The sequence below is a fragment of the Cuculus canorus genome, chromosome 10 (genome assembly GCF_017976375.1).
Source record: "Cuculus canorus isolate bCucCan1 chromosome 10, bCucCan1.pri, whole genome shotgun sequence".
Classification (NCBI taxonomy): domain Eukaryota; kingdom Metazoa; phylum Chordata; class Aves; order Cuculiformes; family Cuculidae; genus Cuculus; species Cuculus canorus.
The window spans coordinates 22,287,222-22,310,523 of NC_071410.1; the positions used below are offsets into that span (position 1 = coordinate 22,287,222).

Below are 23,302 nucleotides of genomic sequence, written 5' to 3' on the forward strand. Positions count from 1 at the left end.
ACCCCTGCCGTGGGCAGGGACACCTCCCACTGGATCAGGGGCTCCAAGCCCCATCCAACCTGGACTCCAGAACTGGACACAGGGCTCCAGGTGGGGTGTCCCCAGAATGGAGCAGAGGGCAGAATCCCATCACTCAGCCTGCTGGCTACCCTGCTTTGGATGCAGGCCGGGACATTGTTGGCCGCCTGCGCTGCGAGCCCAGTCCTGCTCACCTTGCTGCCACTGATAGATGAGATTTGGAATCCCCCTCGGGGCCTCCACCGACTACTCTGTGGGACCACCACGCTCCGTTTGACTGTGATTTCACCCCCTTTACCCTTTCTCCCGCCTCTAGGAGACCTTTTTATGGTGCTGGGCCTCAGGATCCCTTGGATGAGTTCTTGGAATATGTCGTGGGAAGGTGGGATGAAGCCCCTGCATGTCTTGGGAGGAGGCATAGAGTTGTGAGGTTGTACATGTGTGTGGGGGTGTCATCTCTGTGAACCTGGTCCCTGACCTGGGCCTGCTGGCTGGTTTGTCACCCCAGGGGAGCTGCTGGCCCTCACAAAGCTGGGGAATGGCCTGGAGGATAAGTCTTATGAGGAGCGGCTGAGGGACCCTGGGGCTGTTTAGCCTGCAGAAGAGGAGGCTGAGGGGAGACCTCATCGCTCTCTGCAGCTCCCAGAAAGGAGGTAGGAGCAAGGTGGGTGCTGGGCTCTTCTCCCAGGTAGCAAGGGATAGGACAAGAGGAAATGGCCTCAAGTTGTGCTAGGGGAGGTTTAGATTGGATATTGGGAAAACTTTATTCACCGATAGAGTGGTGAAGTCCTGGCAGAGGCTGCCCAGGGCAGTGGTGGAGTCTCCTTCCCTGCAGGGGTTAAAACCCATGTAGATGTGGCACTTCAGGACATGGTTTAGCAGGCAATGTGGCGTTGGGCTGATGGTTGGACTGTATGAGGTCTTTTCCAGCCCCAATGATTCTATAGTTCTCATTGTGACCCACACATGGGACGATACATCTTGTGACCTCCATAGTGAGGCTGCAGGCAAGAGCTGCAAAGCTTCTTGACCCTGAAGGTGTCCAGGACCTGTTTTGGAGACAGCAGGGCTGAATCTTGACACTCCAAGGTGGCTTGTCCACATGTCCAAGAGCCTCCAGTACCTTCTTGATGTCCAACCAATACCACCGAGAAACCCCTTTCAGCTTCTGTTTGTGCTTGGTCAAGGTGGAACCCAGGAAAGGGTTTGCCTCCCTCTCTCTTGTGCCAAGAGGCGCCTGAGTTTTGGCAAAGCTCCTTTGTGGCTGTGGAGCTATCAAGACCCCATGGCATGAGGGAGGCATGCAGCATCACATCGTCTGGGTGGATTCTCCAGTGGCTGGGTAGGTTGTGCTCATGGCTTGGCATGATGGCTCTTGGAGGGGTTGGGGCAGCCTTGGACTTTGCTACTGCTCTTGCTCATTGCCTTTACAGTTTTGGGTATCGCTCTTCCAGGTATGGCTTGGGGAGGGCAGATGATTAAAACCTTTCTGGCTGTGTCGCATCTCCCTTGTTCTGGGTTTGTCCATGCCTTGTGCTGTGGTGGTGAGATAGACTCTGTTGCAAGACCTCCAGGTCCATCCCTTGCAGCCTGGGGCTGGAGGAGCCAAGATGGGAGCATGGGGAAACCTCCTGGTTGTTTTCCAGGTCTGGAAATGGCCTAAGGCTGGGTTTTCAGAGGAGAAAGGCAATATCTTCCCTTTCCTTCCACCCTGTGTTTGTCCTGGAAACATATCTCGGCTTTAAGCCCTTCTGTTTCCTCACCGCTCTCCTCCTCCTTGCCCAGAAAAGCCTGAATTTCCTTGCCTGGGGCTGCAACATCTCCTTTTGCTCCAGCACTGCCCGATTCCTCAGGGTTCCTTCTCCACCACTCAGCCACCTTTTGCCCTGGCCTCGCCTTTACGTCACATCCAGGCTGAAAACTTAGTCTGCCTAAAAATCCCTTTCCCTCTGTGGATGAAGAACAGCTGGGGGGGGGGGTGGGGTGGGTGGGGGGGTGGGGAGAGAGATTTCAGCCTTCCAAGGGGTCCCTCTTGGCTGAGGATCCCTCTGTTTCCCTTGGCCTGCAGTGGGACAGCGATGTCTTCAGGTGTGATGCTCATCTGTCTCCGTGCTCCAGGGTCACCCAAGGTCTCTCTGGCCAGTTTCTCATTCCTTTCCAGGCAGGGGGTGCTGGGGCCTCCAGATCCCTGCCAGCCCAGCACTGCTCCGACTGGTTTAGCAAGTGGATGGGGTGGCTGCTTCTCCTTTGAAGGGCTCCCAGGAAGGATTTGATGGCTGGAAAACATCCCGAGGAGGAGAAAGGAAAAGACAAAACCAGGTGGTTTTGGGTTTCGGTGGGGGAGGCGAGGTGGTGGGTTGCTCCCGGCAGCTTTGCAAGCCTTTGTCTCCTGGTGGTGGTGAAAGGCAAACTGGGGGGGGTGGGGGTTGTCCTCCTTCCCTTGGCCAGCGTGTCTGAGCACTGAGCTGAACCAGGAGCTCCTGATCCAAATCTGGCGTTGCCTCACTCCGGGGAGGCAGACTCAGGGATGTCCACCGTGGCACAGCAAGAGGTGGGTGCTCCTTCCGGCTCTTTGGGGAAGGATGGATGAGTATGAGGGCTGCAGCAGAATGAGGAAAAGCTGCTGCAGGAGGAAAGCCTGGCTTGGGGATCCCCAGCCAAAGGCTGGTCCCCCTTCCACTCAGCCGCGTGCCTTGCAACAACTCCTTGGGGGGTTGGGGTGTGGGACCCCAGCCAGGGATGTGACCTGGGCTGTCACCTGTGGGAGGTGGCTCCTGGGGCTCCTTGTGGCCCAACCCAGTGGTGGCTGGTCCCCACCAGCTGGGGGGGGTGTGAGGATGGGTGCAAGCCCCTGGGGCTGAGCCAGCACTGCTGGGGAATGGCTGGGGGTGCCTCTAGTTCCAGTAATGCCTGGGATGGCTTGAGAAGTGGGAGCTGAGATATATTTCTCAACCCAATCCAGATTCTTCAAAGTTTAGAGCCTTTCTTGCCTTTTAGCTGAAGTCTCTAACTCAGTCTAGGGCTTCACCTTCTGGCTCCTGCCCTGTGCTCAGTGGTGAGAGGAGGACTTGGATGTCCTTCTCCACCATTCCCACAAAATGAGTGCTTGATCTCCACCCAGTGCTGGAGGGGTGGGATTGGGGTCTGGTTTCCCTGTTCTCCCTCACCAACTACCACCAAGCCCCATCCTCTCCTTCGCTTATGTGTTGCAAAGAGAAGACTTCAGCTACAGCCCTGTCTTTAAAAGCCCCTTCTATCTCCACCAAGGAACTTCCTTCACCCCCTTCACAGGGTCTCCCTTCCCCTGCCCCCCTTACCATCTCACATCAGCTTCCCCCTGCACAAGGGGATTCTGTACCTGAGGAGTGATGGGAGGAAAGTGGGTTGCGTAGCTGGGTCATGGGAAAGTTGCTGTTATCTCTGTGCCTCAGTCATCGAGACATGCTGTTCTTGGTGTGTGGCATGTGAGGACCTTAGACCAACACTGGTCAGGGGACACCTGGCTCCGAGTGCAGCATCTCAGGGCCTCCTTGGAGGCTGTGGTGTGGTTGTATGGAAACAAGTGCTGGGCTGTGTTGATAGACTCAAGGTTGTTTCCCTTCCCATGGGGTCCATCAGCATTCCCCAAACCCATAGAATCATGGAATAGTTTGGGATGGAAGGGACCTCAAAGCCTGTCCAGTCCCACCCCTGCCATGGTCAGGGACATCTCCCACTGGATCAGGTTGCTTCAAGCCCCATCCAGCCTGGCCTTAAACACCTCCAGGAATGTGGTGGTGGGATAGCCCTCACAAGAGGGCAGGGATCAAGATTGCACCACTGAGTACCACACTCACACCCAAAGGTGACCATGGCACAAAGCTAGAGGTGGCTCCAGGAGTGATGGAGTGGCTTAGGGGACTCGGCAATGGGATAGCTCAGAGAATCATAGGATGAATCATAGAATCACACAGTGGTTTGGGTTGGAAGGGACCTTAAACCCATCCAGTTCCACTCCCTGCCATGGGCAGGGACACTTCCCACGGGATCAGGTTGCTCCAAGCCCCGTCCAACCTGGCCTTGAACACCTCCAGGGATGGGGCAGCCACCACTTCTCTGAACAACCTGTTCCTGGTTTGTGGCTGGAAACTCCTTGGAAGTGTTTGTTTTACCTTCACCCATGACGTGTTTGCTCTGTCGATCACTGCTTGTGATTCTTCCAAGAAGAAACAAGAAAGAATCTCCCATTTTTTGCTTCAGTTTCTGGAATGCTGCTGCTGAATCCAGCACCTGTAAAGTATCTTGAGACCCCCAGCCCCCTTAATTCTTCTGCCTGAGCATCCTGGTGGATTTCCACTAGCACATCCACCTTTTTCCCAGGCAATTCCCTGTTGGATGGGGTTCTTGTCCTGGAGGTACTTCTCATTGAGGTGATGCTGGAGGAGATTACTTCTTAAGTAATAACTTCCTAAGGCAGTTAGGACCTTGGCTGCATCTTGTATCTGTTGTGTCCTTGCTCCAGTCAAGTCCAAGTTCATGAGATTTATCAAGTACCCATGATCTGGGAATACTATCTTCTGACTTGTTCCTATTCCTGAGATGGAAGCTTGGCAATAGTTCCTTAGTGTCCTTATTTGAGGAATTTTCCAGTCCTTATTAAGTTTTGATTCAGGATTGTGATGTAGTTCTCCAAAGTCATCAAGGACATGTAAGGCAGGTAGATCGCTTTTTAGGAGACGGAGATCTTCTGTGCAGGGACTTTGAATGACTGCTTCTTCTAGGTAAGACCTAGTTCTTGGTTGTCTTCTCCTTGGTCTGTCGTAGTGCTCAGGTAAAGATGAAAGAATGGGTGCATTTGGTGGTCTACCTGCAGCAGAAGTTCTTACCCAGGTACCATAGGATATTACAAATTCAATAACACAGTTGTTCCCACATTCTAAGCAAGATAAATGGAACTGAAATTGTCTCCTGAGCCTAATACCTGAGTTCACACGTGAATATAAAATGAGTTCAGCAGCCAGACTTCCATCAGGTATTAACTCCACTATTTTCTGCCCAAGGATCTTACATTCATGATAACACACCAGGGTGTTCCTCAAGGCTGATGAGGAGTGTGATGTTGAGCATCGTCTAGGTGCTTTCTGAGATAGACTTTAGTTGTTGTTACTACCTCCTCTGAAAATGGAAAGATGGTGCTACAGAACCAGCCCCACATGTGCCTTCTCGTGGTGCAACCCTGCTGTCCGTGCCCCTCGCACCTCAGAACTCCCAGCTGTGAGCATTGAGCTTTTGTTGCATGGTGGGTTTTGGTTTCCATGCACGGTTCTGCAAGGCTTAGTGATGTCCCCGGCATCACCTAGGAGCCCGTTCTCTCTGTGGCATCTGCTGCAGCAGCTATGTGGCTTCTGTGGAAATCAAAGCCATGCTGGGAAGATGCCCCTGAGCTGTTCCTGCTTGCTGGCTTTCCCAAGAACTCCCTGTTTCTGACTGTCACGTCCCCCCACCTCGAGAGCTGAACTTTCCCTTTCTCAGCTCCTCAGGACCTGGTCCAAAGTCTCGCATTGATTGAAACTGTTTGTATTTGTTGTTCGTTTATGCTGCCGGAAGCCGGGGCTCTTCAGCCTGACTGATCCCGAGCCCACACTGTGTTCCCTGTGTTTACAAAGGGCCTCATCCTGTCCGGCGCAAAGCTTTCTTGCAGCTAGAGGATGATTTATGCCAGCTGTGTAGGTCTGGTGCCCTTGGGGAAGGTGTTGCCCAAGAGGTGTTTTGGAGCTGTTACCCCTTGCCCTGCTCTCTGAGATGCTCCCTGCACCCAAGCTGATGTTTTTCAGACCCTGACTTAGATGTGGCACCAGGAAATTCCAGCTGTGAGGTACCCAAACTCACTAGCTGTGCCTCCTGACATAATTAGGGCAATGATGGGCCTTGACCATGCTGGTTTGAAGTCCCCATGGTCCACCCTGCGCTCACTGGGGTAGCAGCAATCATAGAATGGTTTGGGTTGGAAGGGACCTCAAAGCCCATCCAGTTCCACCCCCTGCCATGGGCAGGGACACCTCCCACTGGATCAGGGGCTCCAAGCCCCATGCAACCTGGCCTTGAATACCACCAGGGATGGGGCAGCCACCACTGCTCTGGGCAACCTGGGCCAGGGCCTCCCCACTCTCATCATGAAAAATTTCCTCCTTATGTCCAGTCTATATCTGCCCCTCTCCAGTTTATACCCATTGCCCTGTGTCCTACCATCTCAAGCCTTCATGAACAGCCCCTCTCCAGCTTTCTTGTAGCCCCTTTGGGTACTGGAAGGTCACTACAAGATCTCCTCAGAGCCTTCTATTCTCCAGGCTGAACAACCCTAGCTCTCTCAGTCTGGCCTCGTATGGGCGGTGCTCATCTTTGTAGCCTCCTCTGGACCCATTCCAACAGTTCCATCTCCTTCTTATGTTGAGGATTCCAGAACTGGACACAATACTCCAGATGAAGTCTCACGAGAGAGGGCAGGATCCCCTCCCTCGCCCTGCTGGCCACGCTGCTTTTGATGTAGCTCAGGACACGGTTGGTTTCTGGGCTGTGAGCGCTCATTGCCGGTTCATGTCGAGCTTCTCATCAACCAGCACCCCAAGTCCTTCTCCTCAGGGCTGCTCTCAATCACATCATCCCCCACCCTTTATTGAAACCGGGCATTGCCCCGACCCTGGTGTAGGACCTTGCACTTGGCCTTGTTGAACCTCGTGAGGTTCTCACCGCCTCACCTGTCCAGCTTATCGCATGGGAATAGGCCTTCCCCTCCCCTGGCAGGAGCCCAGCTCCCTTCCCTTTGGCCAGAGCAGCCTTTGCCTCCACCCTCTGCCCTATTTCTGTGCCTCCTGAGTCCCCTGAAGTTGCTGGGGGTGTCCAGGGAGCAGGAGACAGTGACCCCCCTGTGGGATCCTGCCTTGGAGGCACTGGAAAGTGGGGAAGGGATCTCTTGGGGTGAATTTGGGGTGGATGAGCATGGAGGAGGAGAGAAGACTCTGCAACCGGGCTCTTACTCAGGCTGACATGGTACAATTCCTCCAAAAGGAGCTCAGGGGGCTGGATATGTCCAGAGGAATACTGCCTTGCTTTTTTTCCTTTATTTTTTTTTCCCCCAGAAAGGTGATTTTTATTCCTCTGCTGCTCTGAATTTTAACAACGCTTTCCTCCCACCTCCACAGAACGAGAAACCCAAACACAGTTGCCTGCTTTTTCTGTCAGAGCTGAGCTGGAGGGCTCTGTGCCTTCCTGTCAGTACCTTTTAAACTTTCTCTTTGTTGCAGTGTTTGGGCATTTTTTCTCCCCTCCCTAAGGGGAAAAAGAATAAACCTTTACTGATCCTTCCCTTTTCCTCCCCTGGGAATGAGAAGTGCGAGCAAGCCGGAATCTCCTTGCCCCTAAAAATGAGGTTTTGCACATAATTCAGTGGTGTCTTGTCAAAAGAAAAAAATACATTGTTTTTAAAAACTCAAATAACCCACTTTTTTCAGCCCAGGGGACTTGATTTGGGCAGTAGTGTGAGATATCGGGGGTTGTTTGGGTCTTCCCCAGCCCAGGTGAGCTCTGGCTCCGAGGACAGCGTTGAGGCCCAGTGCCACTGATGGGACCGTGTCTTTCGGTCCCGGCGAGCAGCGATGTGTCCCACGGGAGCTGCCCGGGCAGAGCAGGGTGGATAGCGAGGGCCTTGGCCATCCGCACGCTCCCGCCAGCCTTTTATCCACCGGTGGCCCATGGAGCTGCCGGCGGGGCCGTCGGCGGGAGCCTGATTGGTTCCACACAGCCTCGCTGCTTCCAGGTTGGCGTTCCTCCTCCTGCCGCCCAGGTAGAGCCTTCCTGCAGCCTGGCCTCCCAGGATTAGCAACTCCTCCGGCTCGCCTCTCCCTTCACTTGTTTTGTTTTTTTTAATTCCCCTTTCCCCTCCCCTTCCTTTTATTTCCCCCCCTTTTTTTTCTTTTTCCTTCCCATTTTTGAGCTATTATTCCTAAAGAAGGGGGTGCGGGAGGCATGAGCAGTGGGCTGCTGCTACCCACCCCGCTCCCCGAGGACGCCACGGCGTTCACCCCACTCAAACCCATCATCATGTCGGGACAACCCAACGAAGACACCCCTGTCTTTGAGGACATCAAACCCCCCGTCCGGCCACTGGACAACCCTCCCGACCTGGCACAGGTAAGGCAGAGGCCGGCGATTCGCTGTGGGGCAGTTAGAAGGGGCCAACTTCACTCACTCAGGTGCACAGAGGCTGCTAAAGCTTCCTGTGAACACCATGGATTTGGACTTAATTCTCCGTGATTTTTGCCCCTTTTGGCTATAACTCCTCCGTTGCTTTTTACGCTCAGGTTTCCTCCTCCACTGGATTTTTCTCTTGGGTGTGTTTGGTTTCATTTTTCTCTCTCCTATCACCCATTTCGGAGCAGATCTGGGATTTTGCTCCTTCTCCCCAGCCAGGGCTTGGCCCCTCTCCGCTATGCTGAAGCGCTCCGTGCTGCTGCCCGCTCACTGGGAAAAACATGGGCTATGGGATTGCTGAGTTTGTGTGAGATGGTGGGGAAAGACAGGAGGTTCTTTACTATTTTATTTCCCTATATTTATTTTTATTGACCTTACGATGGGGAAGGAATGCTCCTTGAAATTCCCCAGCAGCGTCGGCGTCCCTGCTGTGTGCGCTGAGATAAAGACTTGTATAAGTGGCTTCGGGGCACTGCTGCACGCCCACCCTTCTTGTTGTGCACCCACCCCTGTCTTGGGCCATGGCAGAAGCAGGTTCAAGCCCTAGTCCTCATTTTAGGCAGGACAGCGAGGCCCCTCACTGGTGTTTTGGGTGATGTCCCTCTTGTCCCACCACACAGAGCCTTCAGATGCTCTTCCTGGTGGGAAACGGGGGAAGCAGTTTTGCCCCCAGCCTGCTGCCCTGGCTCTGGCCTCTTCTCCCCCTGGAGGAATGGGGCAAGCTGGGGTGCAGGATGCCTGGCAGTGCCTGCAGCTAATGATTAACCCTGTGCCCCGTGTCCCCAGCGCCATTTTGATCAGGGTGGGAGGGCGCCTCTAGCCCCTCGCCCCATGGTTGCCCCATGGGCACCTTTTTGTCCCAGCTGCTGCTCCCACACGGACACTTGGGAGAGCATCCCCATGGTGGGCAGCTATGGTTAGGCATGGGGCAGGATGTGGGGAGGTGTCTCTATTCCCCTTGTCCTAGCTGTTGCTCCCATGGGGACCCCCAGGAGAGCATCCCCATGGTGGGCAGCTATGGTTCAGCGTGGGGCAGGGGTTGGGGTGGTGTCCCTTCTCCCCTTGTCCTGACTGCTGCTCTCGTGAGGACCCCCAGGAGAAGCATCTCCATGGTGGGAAGCTGTGGTTTGGCATGGAGCAGGGGCTGAGGTGGTGTCTCTCCTCCCTGTTTCCTCTCGCCTGCTGGTGTTGATGCCCCAAGGGTTAGTTTTGGGGCTCCGACCTTCAAGAGGGAGGTGGTGAGATGAAGGCGGTGTTTCCATGTCTTATTTCCATGTGATGCTCTGGTGATCCAGCACTCACAGTGGCTGTGAGGGGTGGTCATGAATGTGGGGGTTAAGATGGGAGGCAAGGGCCATTCAACACCTTCCTCCTTCCCCTGCAGTGGTCCCAATCGAGTGCCTCTCTCCACAACTCTGGGTCTGTCGGAGCACTGAGTTTGACTGGATCATCTGGAGTCTGAGGGTTGGGTGGTGGATCTTCAGCGCGGTGTGGGTTCTTTCTGGCACCCATCACCGCTGCAAAAGCCTGGCAGCTCTCCATTTGCTCTGGGAAGAGGGCAAGGTTTGCCTTCTCTCTCACTTCGGAACCCCAGCTGCTGGGTGGGATTAGGAAGAGAGGTTAGTCCTTGCCCCACACCTTGGCCATGGCCGTGGGGTGGATGGGAAGTGGTGCCTCCTGGCTTTAGCCAGCTCTGTGCCACCTCTCATCCTCCTTGTTGGGGATGTGGGGGTGCAGAGCCCACCCACCTTCATCTGTGGCTGAAGTGTTGCAGGTGCCAAATGCCTGAAAGCCCAGGATGAGACCCCCATGTTTTTCAGGGAGGAATTTTTGGTGTCTCAGTCCCCCTTCTCTTAATGAACACCAGAGGTGGGGTCATTGGTGATGAGATGCTGAGGAAGCTGCTGTAGATAGGTGGCTGCATGGATGGGAAACCCTTTGCTCTGGCATGATGTTTATCAGAGCAGCTTGAGAGGACTCCACAGGCTGAGAGAGTTGGGGTTGTTCACCCTGGAGAAGAGAAGGCTCCAGGGAGAGAGAAGGCTCCAGGGAGACCTTAGAGCAGCTTCCAGTCCTGAAAGGGGCTCCAGAAAAGCTGGGGAGGGGCTCTGGATCAGGGAGGGCAGGGAGAGGATGAGGGGGAATGGTTTTCAGCCAAAAGAGGGGAGATTGAGATGAGATCTTAGGGAGAAATGTTTTGCTGTGAGGGTGGGGAGGCCCTGGCCCAGGTTGCCCAGAGAAGTGGTGGCTGCCCCATCCCTGGAGGTGTTCAAGGCCAGGTTGGATGGGGCTTGGACCCCTGATACATTGCGAGGTGTCCCTGCCCATGGCAGGAGGTGGAACTGGATGGGCTTTGAGATCTCTTCCAACCCAAACCATGCTATAAGCTACCCCATTGCCAAGTCCCCTAAGCCACTCAATCCCTCCTGAGCCTCCTGGAGCAACATGTACCTTAATACCATGGTCTCCTCTGGGTGTAAGTGTGGTCCTCGGTGGTGCAATCCTGATCCCTGACCTCTTCTGAGGGCTATCCTACCGCACCCAGTTGCAGTGATGGAAAGGGAGATGGTGAGAACAGCCAAGTTTCCAAGATCCTGGAGCTGTTTTGAGAAGGAAGGTTGCCACAAGGGTTGGGAAGGAGATGGCACTCCCCCTGCCCAACACAAGCAGGACAGGTCCTGGAGCCTAAGGGATTTCCTGAAGTTGTGAGGAGCACAAGATTCTGGTGAAGTGGAGGGGCAGCCCATGCTTGCCTCCATGGTTGGGTTTGCTGCAATTAATCAGTAAGGAGAAGGGGGGCTATTGGAGATGTTGGCCCTGGCATTGTCTTCTAGGTGCAGTCACCTGTCTTTGAGGATTTGGGGAAGGCAGTGCCTGTCTCAAGGGGTTGCACCAGCCTTGAGTTCAGAGCTGATGTTGGAAGAGCCACTTGAGTTTGCAGCTGTGTTGAGTGAGGTCAGGACCTGGTGAGGAAGCTGCTTGGAAGAAAGATGGACAAACCCCACAGCCTGTCCCCTGCTTTAACCCCTTGCCTACCAGTATCAGGAGCCCTAGGGACAATTATGTTGAGGCCAGTAAGTACCTAGTAAGTGCCATGGATGAGAATGAAGATCCTTGATGAGTGAGGCTGGGGAAAGCCCCAAGCCAGCTCGGCCTTCATTGCCCTGCTTTCCTTGGGCGGGCTGTGCTGCTGCAAGCTGAGAAACAGTCACAAACATCTCCCCTCACATCCTCTCAGCCCAGTTCCTACCCCATGGCTGTCTGTCACCACTCCGCTCGGCACAGCTCCCACCTGCCCTGCCCAAGGAGAGGGCACAGGGAGGGAACAGCTCCAGCATCTGAACAACTTGGATGGTATCCAGACTGTGCTGTTCCCCGACAGCTTTCTCTGGCACTTTGGATCCTTAGTATGGTGAACAACCTTTCCCAGACCTTTTCAAGGGAGTGGCCCTTCATGCCGTGGTATTCTTCTGACTGTTCTGGCAGGGGTTTTGCTTCTGGGAGCATGGGAAAAGCCAGACCAAATAGTTTATAGGTATGCTCCATCTTTCTAGGCAATGCAGGAGCAGTTTCAATCTTGCCCTGTCCCTGCAAAGCCCTGTGTGCTGTGTCCTACCTCTCATGAGTCTAAGCCACTTTGGCCACATTCTTGTGATGAATGTGGCTGTGCTGGGGTGGTGACTAAATGGTGGCTCTTTCTTGGACCAGAGATGGTCTTTCTGACTCCATGCTGGTCTAGTATCTTGCACGGTCCAGTTGGAACCAGAGTGATGGGTCTTGCTTGTCCAGATGTGGCTTGCATCAGAGCCAGGAAACAGTCCTGCTCCGCTTTATTTATTAGTAGAGATGTGTAAGTCCACGTCACAGCTGTCAGGGAGTGATTCACTTCCTTGGGCTATGGAGAGCTGCATGCAATGAGTGGATTTGGCTTTTCTGCAAGGAAAGGGGAGATGGTAGCTTTGGAGTTTTGCTCTGGGTTGTAATGAAGTGGTGACAACTTGTTGTGGCTGAGGGGTAGCTGAGCCTGGGCACATTTCTGCTGTTTAACATCAGTCCTTGGGTGCTTAGAGGGAACTGAAAGTATCATGTCCTCTACTGGGGTCATAGAATTGTAGAACCATGGAATCATTAAAGTTAGAAAAGACTTCTAAGCTCATCCAGTCCAACAATCAGCCAAAGTCCACCATGCCTACTAAACCATGTCATGAAGTGCCACATCTATCCAGTTTTTTAACACCTACAGAGACTCCACCACTTCCATCCAAGTTGTCACCACACTCTGGAGAGAAAGTGTCAAACAGCTGAATGTGGCCCCAGGTATGGAGACAACACAGACATGAGGTCAGCGGGGCAGTGCTGGTTTTTAGGGCTATGCCCATATTCGAGGACAGGCTTGGAGCTCACGTGTTGCAATGGGAAGGTGTTCTGCCTGCCTCTCCCATATCACGGGCACTGTGCAGGCTTTGCACTGCTGTGTGTTGGACAAGATGTGATTCACAACACTGGCAGGAGCTATGTGCTACCTCTGGTCCTCACCCACCTGTTACCACACCAGCTGAGCAGGGGCTTGAGCTCAGGCCTCTGCCAGGATTCCACAATTACGAGTGTGCAAACAGGCATGGAAATGGAGCAGGCTGGTGTGATCTGCTGAGGATTCAGTAACTCGGGCCTTTCTTCTTTCTGAGCTGCTTGGTGCATGTAATGTGCTTTTGTGGGCACTGTGAAGTGGCAGTTCTTCATTCCCTTTTGGATGGCTGGGATGTTCTGCCTTCTGGGATTCTCTTGGCTAAGCAGAAGGGTTCAAAAATGTCCCTGCATTCCACCCAGTGTGCAAAAAGCTGTCCAAAATTCCTTTTCAAAGGGTGTCAGCAGCCTGGGCGGGCTCGAGGGCTCACAGACTGGTGATACAGAGATGTCGAGTTAAAGGCTGAACAAGGAGGAAAGGGCTCACTTGATCCCAGTTGAAAAAGGGAAGATTTAGACTAGACATCAGGAAGAAATTCTTCATGATGAGGGTGGGGAGGCCCTGGCCCAGGTTGCCCAGAGCAGTGGTGGCTGCCCCATCCCTGGAGGTGTTCAAGGCCAGGTTGGATGGGGCTTGGAGCCCCTGATCCATTGGGAGGTGTCTCTGCCCATGGCAGGGGTGGATCTGGATGGGTTTAAAGTCCCTTCCAACCCAAACCATTCCATGATTCTCTGAGCCCTCTCAGCACAAGTCAAGGTGGTGGTTTGGCAGCTGGTGCCACTGAGCCCTTCGTGGCTTTTGGCTAGAGGGATCTCAGGAAGGAAGGATCTTTTCAGGCTGTTTTGCTTTGGGATCAGTTGGTTTCTGATGCTTTAGGGACCAGCCCCTGATTTTGCAAGTCTGATGGGCTTTCTGTCTGGCAGCTGTCTGCTGGACCATGGGAAATTAAACTGGAATCCTCAGAAAGGATGGGTTTGTCCCTCTGCTCTTGCAGGAAGACCCTCAGGGACAGCACCCTGGCAGGATGCCTGCCGAGCACAGCCCTGGGTCAGAGGGGGTGGTGGTGGGCTCACTGCAGATCACACCCTGTGGTGGGAGCAGGTCCAAAGCCAGCAGGGAGCTTGTTACTGCTTAGCAGGTTTTGAGTGAAACCGATGTTACTGGTGAGTCAAAGACCAGGAAATATGGAGGATTTCAGCCCCTGTGCTTGTTGTTTTAGTTTTCTTAATCCTTCCAACCCCCAGACTTCCCTGTGTGTGCAGGAGCACACGCAAGTGCTGCTGGAAGTGGGCAAGGTGTAGGATGAAACGCCTTGGCTGAACTTTGAGCTTGCTGGAGCACAATGGCTTTGTCCAGGTGGTACAAAGGCTGATTGTTCTACCTGGGGGAAGTTTGGCTCGGGCGAGGTGGGGAGCAAGAGAAAGGGACAGCACCGAGAGAGAAAGAAATTCCAGGTGTGCTGTTCCTTTTTCTCCCTCGCTGGAACCTGTTTTCTACTTGCTGACATGGGAGAGGTTGCAAATTAGCTGGAAAAGCACGTTGTGTGTTTGGTTGGGTTTTGTGAATGCTGAAAAGGGCAGGTATTGAAGGGAGGAAATGAGCAGGGGACTCCGACTCCATAATAAATGCAACAGATTTCCCTTTCTCTCTCTTCCTCAGTGTTCTGTGGGAAGCAAACAGAGTCATCTGAAGTTACTCATGAAGGTCTAGAGTTGTGCATTTCTGACCAGTGCATCATCAGCTGGTGAATTTTCCCCTCTCAAACCTGTTTGGTCAGCTACCCATGCTATTTTGTTCACGTTCCCTGGTCCAGTGAGTTCTTTTATCTAACCCATCCACTGCAAATAATCACACTTACGAGCTTCTTGTTAGCTGAGCCCCTTGATTAGAATATTTGCTTTTCTTGTACTCCATTGGTGAGTTATGTGAGTCACAGGGTACAGTTGGTGCTTGGGGATTGGACAACCCATGTTTACAATTCAGATGTTCTCAGAACTTGAGCTAGCACGAAAACTCTCAAAAAAACCCCATGGGCTGTTTACCACATCAAAGAGGCTCAGCCCCTTCCAAGCTCAGGTTGAAACTCAAACAAAGAATCTTTCATTGAATTCAGAAATGCTTGGAGAAGTCTTTGAAAATGATTATTGTTTAATTTTTTTTTTAATGTGATGAGGACCTTCTAGTTTGCACTCAGAACAGGATTAGCAAGTATTAAAATGCATTTAATGACCTTCCTTCTTGTAGCGTTTCCAGTACGAACAGGAGAAAAGAACAGCAAGGAATGGGTCCCAGTATAGCTAGTAAGAAAACACAGGTACTTATTGCTTGCAGGAGAAAAGACTATTGCCCACCCATTAGGGGGCAACCGGAGAGCTGGGGAGGGGCATTTGATCAGAGAGGGCAGGGAGATGATGAGGCTGAACGTTTTTTTTGCTGCAAGAGGGGAGATTGAGATGAGATCTTAGGGAGGAATGTTTTGCTGTGAGGGTGGGGAGGCCCTGGCCCAGGCTGCCCAGAGCAGTGGTGGCTGCCCCATCCCTGGAGGGGTTCAAGGCCAGGTTGGATGGGGGTTTGAACAACCAGATCCAGTTAAAGATGTCCCTGCTCCTGCGGCAGGGTTGGACTGGATAACCCGCAAAGGTCCCTTCCAAACCAAAGCCTTACAGGATTCTATGATCTGTTATCATGTCTATCGCTATTTGTTTCATGAATCTGAACCCATCCTGGAGAGGGCAGAGCTATGTGGGTTTCACCTCACTAGGAATGCAGCCTATCATTTGATGCTACCTGTACAATGTTATCCTTTTCCATTGTGCTGCTCCTCAAGGATGGTTTAGGGAGCTGAATCCAGGAGTAGCTGAATATATCCAGATGGAAATCCTTCTCGAAATGAACCAAAGGTTTTATAATGTTTTCTAAAATGTAAGAATGACCCAAGTTTGTTAAATTGAATGGAATTTTCCCATCATAGAATGATTAAGGTTGGCAAAGACCTCTAAGCTCATTCAGTCCAACCGTCAGCCCAACCCCACTGTGCCTATTAAACCCTGTCCTGAAGTGACAATTGGTCATTCAAAATGCTGTTGTTTTAGAAAATGATATTTCATCCTAAGCAACTTTGACTATCTGGTGTTTTTGTGGTTCTGCTTTTTGCTTCTGGGAAAACTCCAAATCATCAGTGTGGCTGACTGACATAACCTCTGGGGCATGATAGGTATCACAGCTCTTGAGTTTCCCAGGGACTGGCAAAACCCAGGCTCGAAAATGCTCTGGCTGGAGCTTCTCCTGGGCTCAGTGCCTTCCCTATGGGAACTGTCAATTGTCAAGTACTTTCCTGTGCTATAATCAGTCTCCCTTAATTAACAGCAATTGGTGATTAATTTCTCTGCTGGGAAAATGTGGAAAGGGAAGGCTTAGGCTAAAGGAAATGGATCTTGAGGAAACTCTTCGAGGCTTTTTGCTCCCAGGAAAATAGAAGGATGCTCCTAGAAACACAGATTCTGGGAAAGCCACAGGGTAACACCATGGCAGAAGGGGCTGTAGCAGGTGGACTTCCAGCATTCCCCTTGGACCCTGATTCTGGCAGTACCTTAGAATCACAGAACGGTTTGCGTTGGTAGAGAGCTCAAAGCCCATTCAGTTCCACCCCTGCCATGGGCAGAGACACCTCCCAATGGATCAGGGTGGTCAAAGCCCCATCCAACCTGGCCTTGAACACCTCCAGGGGTGGGGCAGCCACCACTGCTCTGGGCAACCTGGGCCAGGGCCTCCCCACCCTCACAGCAAAACATTTCTCCCTAAGATCTTATCTCAATCTCCTCTCTTTCAGCTGAAAACTGTTACCCCTCTTGTCCTGTCTCTGCCCGTGCTGATCAAGAACCCCTCCCCAGCTTTCCTGGAGACCCTTTCAGCAGCTCTAAGGTCTCCCCGCAGCCTTCTCTTCTCTGAGCTGAAAAACCCCAACTCTCTCAGCCTGTCCTTGTATGGGAGGTGCTCCAGCCCTTGGATCATCTCTGTGGCCTCCTCTGGAACTGCTCCAACAGCTCCATATCCTTCCTGTGCTGAAGACTCCAGAACTGGACACAGGGCTCCAGGGCTGGTCTCACCAGAGTGGAGCAGAGGGGCAGAATCCTCTCCCTCAGCCTGCTGGTCCCACTGCTTGGGATGCAGCCCAGGACAGTGCTAGGTGCTGTGCAAACTCAGAAGGAAGATGTCTGCTCAAATACCTACTCACTCAAACACAATGTTTTCACCTGCCTTAGGGTTTGTTTTGTTTTGTTTTGCGAAGTGGTTTGGTGATGAATTTGAGGGCCACAAGAACAGTGGGATTTGCTCTCGTACATGAAACCTGACCTGCTTTTCCCAGACATGCATGAGGTATTGGGTCTGCCTTGCGTGTTGTTCTGCGAAGAACAGGCTTTTTGGCTTGTTTTATCGCTTGCTGAATGCCAGGAGGACTTCACAAGCCCCAGCAAACAGTGAGTGACTCACTCTGCCTTTGTCAGACCCTGCCCTGGAAATGTGTTGCTTTTCTTTGGATTGGAGGATGAGGTGACGAGTGTGAGCTGTTAGATGATTTGAGGGAGGCAGAATGAATCCCACTTGTAACCCACCTGGGGAAGCTCCTTATGAGCTGTAACAGCCTCTACTGTGTCACACTGTTCAGGACCTGTGGCATGGATGTGTAATTAAAGGGGAGCTGGTAGGCTCAAGGAAAAGCCCAGTGTCCTGTGGCCATGTGATAGCTGGGAACAGGTGGATAAATTTATCCAGGTGACATCTGAGAGCCACCACCTTGTCAGATGGAGAGGAGATATGCTAGAGTAGAGGCTTCAACCGAGAAGGAGAAATGGAGCTGCAGGTGGGCCTCCTTCTGGTTGATGGTACTAGCAGTGGCTGCGTGGCTATCCAAATCCAACTTTTGATTTCATGCTTGCATAAACAAGAGAAATGCTTGAGTTCCTGCATGTTTTGGCTGGGGCTGAAGTAGCTCCAAGCCACCTGATCTTCCAGGATTTTCTTCTTTCCAGACAAACCATCCAAATGGCTTTATGAGCTCACACCAAAAGTCTACCCAGCTTCCAACAGTGGGTGCCCACTTAGCTTGGCAGAAAATCATAGAATCACTAAGGCTGGAAAAGACCTCTAACCTCATCCTGTCCAACCACCAACCCAACCCCACTGTGCCTGCTAAACCATGTCCTGGAGTGCAACAGCTACATATTTTTTGAACCCCTCCAGGGATGGAAACTTCACCACTGCCCTAGGCAGCCTCTGCCAGGACTTTACAACTCTGGTAAAGACTTTTTTCCTAATATCCAACCTAAACCTCCCCTGGCACAACCAGAGGCCATTTCCTCCTGTCCTATCTGTTGTTACTTGTGATAAGAGACCAGCACCCACCTTGCTCCAACCTCCTTTCAGAGCATGATGAAGCCTCCCCTCAGCCTCCTCTCCTTCAGGTTAAACAAAGTCAGATCCCTCAGCTGCACCTCATAACCTCCAGTTGGCTTTGAGGGCTTGACCCCAGCCCTAGAGCAGCTCAGAAATAGAAAGCTGTGTATGAAGGCACGACTCCCTTAAGGACTCATGGTCTTCCCTCCCATGCTTTGAGAGCTGTCCTCCTGCTGGCACAGAGCTGGGAGCAATGGGTGGGGACAGATGGCTGTCCCTGTTCCCTCACTTGCCTTTGGCCTGCATCCAGTGCTAAGTTTGTCTGTGGTAGATCTGCAAAAGGGAAAACCAGCATGGAGCTGCTCTTGTGTCAGTCTGGGACCTCCTACTCTTTTCTGGACCTGTCCAAGACCAGGTGGGCTGCATGGCTGCCATGTTCAGTAAAGCCAAGAGATGGTGCAGTGGGGCTGGAGCTGTGTCCAAGCTCATGGTCTCCAAGGTTGGGTCTCCTGCTCATTATTTTTCAGTCTTTATTATTCTTATGGCTTTATTTTTTTTGAAGGGTTTGTGCTTGCTCTTTTAAAACCTGCTGGAGCCTGGCTGCTCCAAACTGCTGCTCTTCCAGGCACTTGACCTTGGAGTTGTATGAGGGTGATTTTCCTGGTTTCTTTGGCCTTTGGGATTGCTGACTGTAGTGGCATGATTCCTGCGATAAGTAACCAAGGTAGATTGCCTTTGAGTGAGTCTTTATCAGTTGTTGGAGGAAAGGAATAGCAAACAGAGTCAGCAAGTCTGCTGGAAATGTTGCTGACTACTGGCTCAGAAACTGGCTCCTGGCAGGAACCTGGAGACTGGCTGTGTCTTTGTGCTGCTCCAAGAGCTGCTCTTATAGGTGGAAAGGAGTGACAGCTTCGAGGTAGCTGGTAGGATAGATCGCCTGTGGCGGTCTTAGAATCCTAGAATGTCCTGAGTTGGAAGGGACCCACAAGGACCATTGGATCCATCTCCTGTCGCTGCACAGGAGAACCCCAACACTCACACCGTGGGGCTGAGGGTGTTGGCCAAATGCTGCTGGGATATTGTCAGGCTCAGTGCCATGACTGCTTCTCTAAGAGCTGTTCTAGTGCTCCACCACCTTCTGCATGAAGAACCTTTTCCTAATGTCCAACCTAAACCTCCCTTGGCACAGCTTCCTACCATTATCCCGGGTCTTCTCCATGGACTCCAGAGAGAGCTTGCATAGAGATCTCTGCTTAGACGCCTTCTTTCCAGGTAGTCAAAGCTAGAGGAGAAGAATCTTGCCCCATTGTGTGTAATGCAGATATAGCTGAAAGCTTTGAGGGCAACCTGGGAGATGTTCCTAACCTCTTGGAGACAAAGCAAGCAGAGGAGTCCATCCAGGGCCTTCTGCAGCCCAGCACCCCCCTACTCAATCACAGAGTTTGGCTCTGCTGCCAGCAGTGGTGCTTTGTTATTTACAGCAGCTGAACGTTTGGCCCAGGGTGCACTTGAAAGGAAGAGTCCTGGGGGTTTCTTTGCTAATCTCGTTTTGCAGAGAGTTCCAGAAGACTTGAGGAACAAACAGAAAATAACGTCGATCGAGGTCAATATCAAACCCAAATGATCAGAGAAACAAATATTTACTCAGGTCAATATTTAACTATGAGACAATAAATGCTGATATTGAACCAAATCTGTATATAAATACTGTTTATTTATAACATGTGCCTTTAAAGGGGCACTGCCAGGTACTTGCCATGGCTTTTGATTGATGATTATCCTCCCCATTGTTTGCCGATTCCCTTGGAGGCTGGAGTTTCATGCAGGTGCATGTATGAGAAAGAGACTGTACTGCGTAATCCCGGCACCTGGACAACAGACACAACCATCGTGCCATGCGTGCCTGTGCTTGGGGACCCTCCATCCCCCTGAGGATGGGCCCTCACCTTGCATGTAGGTGCTGTTCCCCCATCCCTTGGACCGCCCCCCCATCACAGGGCTGTGCTGCTGGCTGACCTGCACGGGCAGAGCTGGCATTTTTCATAGAATCATGGAATCATTAAGGTTGGAAAAGATCACTGAGATCATCCAGTTCAGCCATCAGTCCAACCCCACCGTGCCTGCTAAACGATGTCCATGTGCCACGGCCACACTGTATTTGAACCCCTCCAGGGATGGAGACGCCCCCACTGCCCTGCGCAGCCTCTGCCAGGGCTTCACCAAACTTTCAGTAAAGCCGTTTTCCCTGATATCCACTCTGAACTTCCTCTGGCACAACTTGCAGCCATTTCCTCTCATCATTTTTGCTTGTTACCTGGGAGAAGAGCCCAGCACCCCCCTGACTCCAACCTCCTTTCCGGGAGCTGCAGAGTGATGAGGTCTCCCCTCAGCCTTCTCTTCTCCAGGCTAAACAGCCCCAGGACCCTCAGCCACTCCTTATAAGACTTGTGGTCCAGACTCCTTTTATGGGTCTCTCTCCCAAAAGCTCTTTGCACCAGTGACCACCGCAGGGTAGTGACCAGGACTGGCTGTGAGCAAGAAATCTGGCTGAGAAGGGGAAAGTGGGCTCTATGCTTACAAGCTTTGCAGAGCAGGATGGGGGTGCTTCAGCCAGGCAGGGCCCAAACCAGGGCTGGAAGCTGCCAAGTTAGGTTGGATATTAGTGAAGATTTCTTTACTGAAAGAGTTGTGAAGCATTGGAACAGGCTGTGAACTAAGAGAAGTGGATGGCAAGGCACAAACAGCACTGGTCCCACCTCTGGGTAGGAGAAACATGGGAGTTATCCTTGTACAGGCTTGAGCTCCTGCCTGTTCTTCTTTGGACCCCTGCCTGACTGCAGAAGAGGAGGCTGAGGGGAGACCTTATTGCTCTCTGCAGCTCCCAGAAAGGAGGTTGGAGCGAAGTAGGGGCTGGGCTCTGCTCCCAGGGAACAAGTGATGGGATGAAAGGAAATGGCCTCAAGTTGCACCAGGGGAGGGTTAGATCAGATATTGGGAAAAGTGTCTTTACTGACAGTGGTGGAGTCTCCATCCCTGGAGGAGTTAAATAAATGTTATGTGCCTCAGGACATGGTTTAGAAGGCACAGTGGGGCTGAGCTGATGGTTAGACTTGATAATCTTAGAGGTCTTTTCCAACCTTAATGATTCAGTGATTCTATAACTAGAAGTACTGAAGAAAGTTCCCCCCTTTTCCTCCCAAGCTCTTTCCCCGCAAACTGCTCCCTCTGCCAACTTCACCAACTGGTTGCCTCTCTAGCAAATGTTGACTTCTTTCCTTGTTCTTCGCTGCAGCCTCTGTGGTGGCAACATCTGATGTTTCTATGGTGGTTTGTTATTCATCAACTTCAGATTAGAAAGCATTTAATCATGAGAAAGGCACATCCTGCCTCCTGCCTTGACAGTCTGTGGTGCCCAGCACTCTTCTAAAGATGCTTGTGGTTAATTGCTGGCAAAATGGCCTGGTTGGCTGAAGTGCTGTTTTTTTTTTTTTCTGTGTCCTCCCAATAAATGTTTGTCTTGGACTCCGTGTGCATTGATTGATGTCCTGATAAAGCCTCACTGTGCCTTTGACGATGTCTGAAAGAGGGATAGAGGTCTCCGAGGCAGGAGGTTGAAGCAGGTCAAGTGGGGTGGTTGTGACTCTCTACTGTGTTCTTGTGAGAACCCACCTGGAGTCCTGTATTGAGTTCTGGAATCCCTGACATAAGAAAGATATGGCACTGTTGGAACAGGTCCAGAGGAGGCCATGGAGATGATCCGAGGGCTGGAGCACCTCCTGTACAAGGACAGAATGAGAGAGTTGGGGTTATTCAGCCTGGAGAAGAGAAGGCTGCAGGGAGACCTTAGAGCAGCTTCCAGGGCTGAAAGGGGCTCCAGGAAAGCTGGAGAGAGACTTTTTACAAGGGCAGGGAGTGTCAGGGTGAGAGGGGGTGGCTTTAAATTGGAAAGGGGAAGATTTAGACTAGACTTCAGGAAGAAATTCTTCACGCTGAGGGTGGGGAGGCCCTGGCCCAGGTTGCCCAGAGCAGCCGTGGCTGCCCCATCCCCAGAGGGGTTCCAGGCCAGGTTGGATGGGGCTTGGAGCCCCTGATTCAGTGGGAGGTGTCCCTGCCCATGGCAGGGGGTGGAGCTGGATAGGCTTTGAGGTGCCTTCCAACCCAAACCATTCTGTGATTCTATGATTTACAAAAATGGGCAGATGGTAGAGGGGGAGACTCATGTCAGTGCCTATAACCACTGGAGAATCCACTCCCGGCAGAGCTGGGGGAACCAGATCTTCATTCAGTGCTTTCTTCATCAAGGAAATGCCTTGCAGGGCTTGGTTTTTACTGATGTTAGTGCCCTGGGTTCTCCATTAGAGGTTGCTGAGGTTATCTTGCCCTCCAGGGGATTGCAGTTGCCAGGTCCCAGGTTTGGATGTGCTGGTGCTGAGTGTAACATACTTCTGGTGGTCCAGCGTCTGGAGCAGACAAAGTGCTTCTTCTAACCTGTTTCCTTTTCCTGCTTGGTTTGTTCAGCTTTCTTTTCCCTGGCAGGTTGAAAAGACCCTGCTCCATGGTCAGAGTTTGTGATTATGACTTTTAGCGGAAAGTACTGCAGTGATTCAGTGTTTTTTTTTTACGAAACCCACTGAAGACCTAGTGGCTCTTCAGTTAGAATGCCCTGGAGGCTTTCTCCATCAAAGCATGGTGGGTATCTCCTGCAATTACAGAATGGTTTGGGTTGGAAGGGACCTCAAAGCCCATCCAGTTCCACCCCCTGCCATGGGCAGGGACACCTCCCACTGGATCAGGTCACTCAAAGCTTCATCTAACCTGGCCTTGCAGTACTGAGGTGAACTGAGCTCCCTGGCTATGTGATAAGTGCAGTCTCTCCCAAAAAGGCAAGAGAATTATGAATTCCCTGCCTGTGGCTGGCAGATGGGGAGGAAGGGATGGGCTGAGCATTCTGGGTCATTGTTGCCTCGTGAGCCAATCACAGTGTCCTCAGCTGCTCTCTCTGGAATCGCCACAGGCAGAGCTGCTGCCAGGACCTGCTTGGGGCTGGCCAAGGAGCCTGCAGAGACCCAGCGCCTAGGAGGCTTCCTCCTGGTGGGACCTACTTTGCCCTCAATTTCTTCCTTTATATTTGGGCTACTTATCATGGCATGTCTTGAATGCAGATGGCTGGCAGAGCAGAGGGTTTTGTTGGTCTCCTAG

The 23,302-nt window shown here is 52.2% G+C and overlaps 1 protein-coding gene across 6 annotated transcripts in view; it reads left to right on the forward strand.

Annotated features, from left to right (window-relative positions):
• Window positions 1–2,252: 2,252 nt before the first annotated feature.
• LOC104066240 (Krueppel-like factor 5) overlaps window positions 2,253–23,302 on the forward strand; it is a 55,226-nt gene continuing 34,176 nt past the window's right edge. The window contains exon 1 of one of the 6 annotated variants that reach the window (XM_054075480.1): window positions 2,253–2,337. Coding sequence is in view for 5 of the 6 variants with exons in the window: in XM_054075476.1 (XP_053931451.1) it covers window positions 8,020–8,184 (165 nt within the window). In the remaining variant the exon portion in view is untranslated. The other 5 variants (XM_054075479.1, XM_054075476.1, XM_054075477.1 and 2 more) reach the window with 5 other exon arrangements.